Source organism: Salarias fasciatus, chromosome 2, assembly GCF_902148845.1.
Source record: "Salarias fasciatus chromosome 2, fSalaFa1.1, whole genome shotgun sequence".
NCBI classification, from domain to species: Eukaryota; Metazoa; Chordata; class Actinopteri; order Blenniiformes; family Blenniidae; genus Salarias; species Salarias fasciatus.
In genome coordinates, this window is record NC_043746.1 from 14,518,710 (window position 1) to 14,520,309 (window position 1,600).

The 1,600-nt window shown below is 51.2% G+C and overlaps 1 protein-coding gene across 1 annotated transcript; it reads left to right on the forward strand.

Annotated features, from left to right (window-relative positions):
• The first annotated feature begins 239 nt into the window (after positions 1 to 239).
• Positions 240 to 1,600, forward strand: hrh2a (histamine receptor H2a). Its single transcript, XM_030114391.1, has 2 exons — positions 240 to 1,267; positions 1,425 to 1,600. The coding sequence occupies exons 1-2, from the start codon at positions 262 to 264 to the stop codon at positions 1,598 to 1,600; spliced, it is 1,182 nt and encodes a 393-aa protein (XP_029970251.1). The 5' UTR covers positions 240 to 261.

Consider the following 1,600-nt stretch of genomic DNA (forward strand, 5'->3'; position numbering starts at 1 on the left):
TGGACACAAAGGATCCTATATCACATTTGACCATGGAGATACAAAATACAAGAGGATTCTACTTAGTAAGCTGTGCATGCTGGTGTACTGGGAAGCAATGGACATCTTATGAGAGAACTTGAAGCTTATGTGCAAATACATACATTTTTATGATCACGTAACGCTCATCTATTTAAAAGAATTTAAGAAAAATATAACATTGTTTAACTTGAAGCTTTGGACATGAATTCCTGGGGCTGTCTTCAATGACCAGCAGTCAGAATGTTGGAGAAAGTAATACTTGGTGTCACTCTGTCCCTCATCATCCTCCTGACTGTTGGAGGAAATGTGCTGGTGTGCCTGGCAGTCTGCGCCTCCAGACGCCTCCGCTGCCTCACGAACTGCTTCATCGTGTCGCTGGCTGTGACGGACTTGCTGCTCGGCCTCCTGGTCCTCCCCTTCTCGGCCCTCCTGCAGTTCAGAGAGGAGTGGCCGCTGGGCCCCGTCTTCTGCAACTTCTACATCTCCATGGACGTTATGCTGTGCACTGCCTCCATCCTCACCCTGCTGGTCATCAGCCTGGACCGCTACCTGGCAGTCACCATGCCACTCAGGTACGCCTCGCTGGTGTTGCCATGGAGAGTTGCTGTAGCCATGGCGAGTGTCTGGACTGTGTCTGTGGCTGTGTCTTTCCTGCCCATCCAAATGGGCTGGAACACCGTCAATGGGACCGTGCAGAACTACGGGCCCGGGGCTTCAGAGAAGAAATGCCGTTTCGAACTGAACAGGCCGTACGTACTGACTGACTCTGTCCTTACCTTCTACCTGCCTCTGCTGACAATGTGCTGGACTTACCTCAGGATACTGCGCATTGCACGGGCGCAAGCCAAGCGCATTATCAGCGCTCGGCCTACTTGCGTCACCAGCTACAACTGCAGGAGCAATCCCCCCACCAAGACCACGGTGGTCTGCAGCGTCACGGCAGTGGCGCTGAGGGAGCACAAAGCCACAGTCACTCTGGCTGCCGTGATAGGTGCTTTTGTCGTGTGCTGGTTACCTTACTTTATCCTATTCACTGTTCTAGGCCTAAAGGAGCATCCGGACCCGAGCACAGAACCAGAATTTACCATTGTGTTGTGGCTGGGTTACGCAAACTCAGCCATCAACCCAATCCTTTATGGAGCTCTCAACAGGGACTTCAGGTCAGCCTACACACAGCTGCTGAGGTGCCGATGGTGTTCTTACAGTAGTTGGAGGAACCGACAACCCTCTCCCAACTTAAACGCAGGTAAATCTCTGTACAGTGCAAGTCAATCTGCGTAACAATATTTCATTCATGAATCCATTGCATTTTATGGATAAAGTGTATTTATGCACGACAAAAGTTTGCAAACGATGCTATCAGGAGTACGTCCAGCTGAAGCTGTTGTCTCTGCACACCTCAGGCAGGAATCAGGTCTCTGAGGCGACCCTGCTGTGTGGACACACTCCTGCCACCTGCAGGTCTGCACAAACAGATCAAAACCTCATCCTTCAAGAGGCGACCTGCAGGAAAGCCACGGCCATCCAGTTCACAAATGGCACATCTGCTGCCACAGATGCCAACGGCAATGGAAGGTAA

Excerpts from the sequence above, each read along its gene's own strand:
- hrh2a (XM_030114391.1), top strand. The coding sequence starts at position 262 with ATGTTGGAGAAAGTAATACTTGGTGTCACTCTGTCCCTCATCATCCTC. Across the intron at positions 1,268-1,424 it reads CTCTCCCAACTTAAACGCAG|GCAGGAATCAGGTCTCTGAG; the intron begins GTAAATCTCTGT and ends TGCACACCTCAG.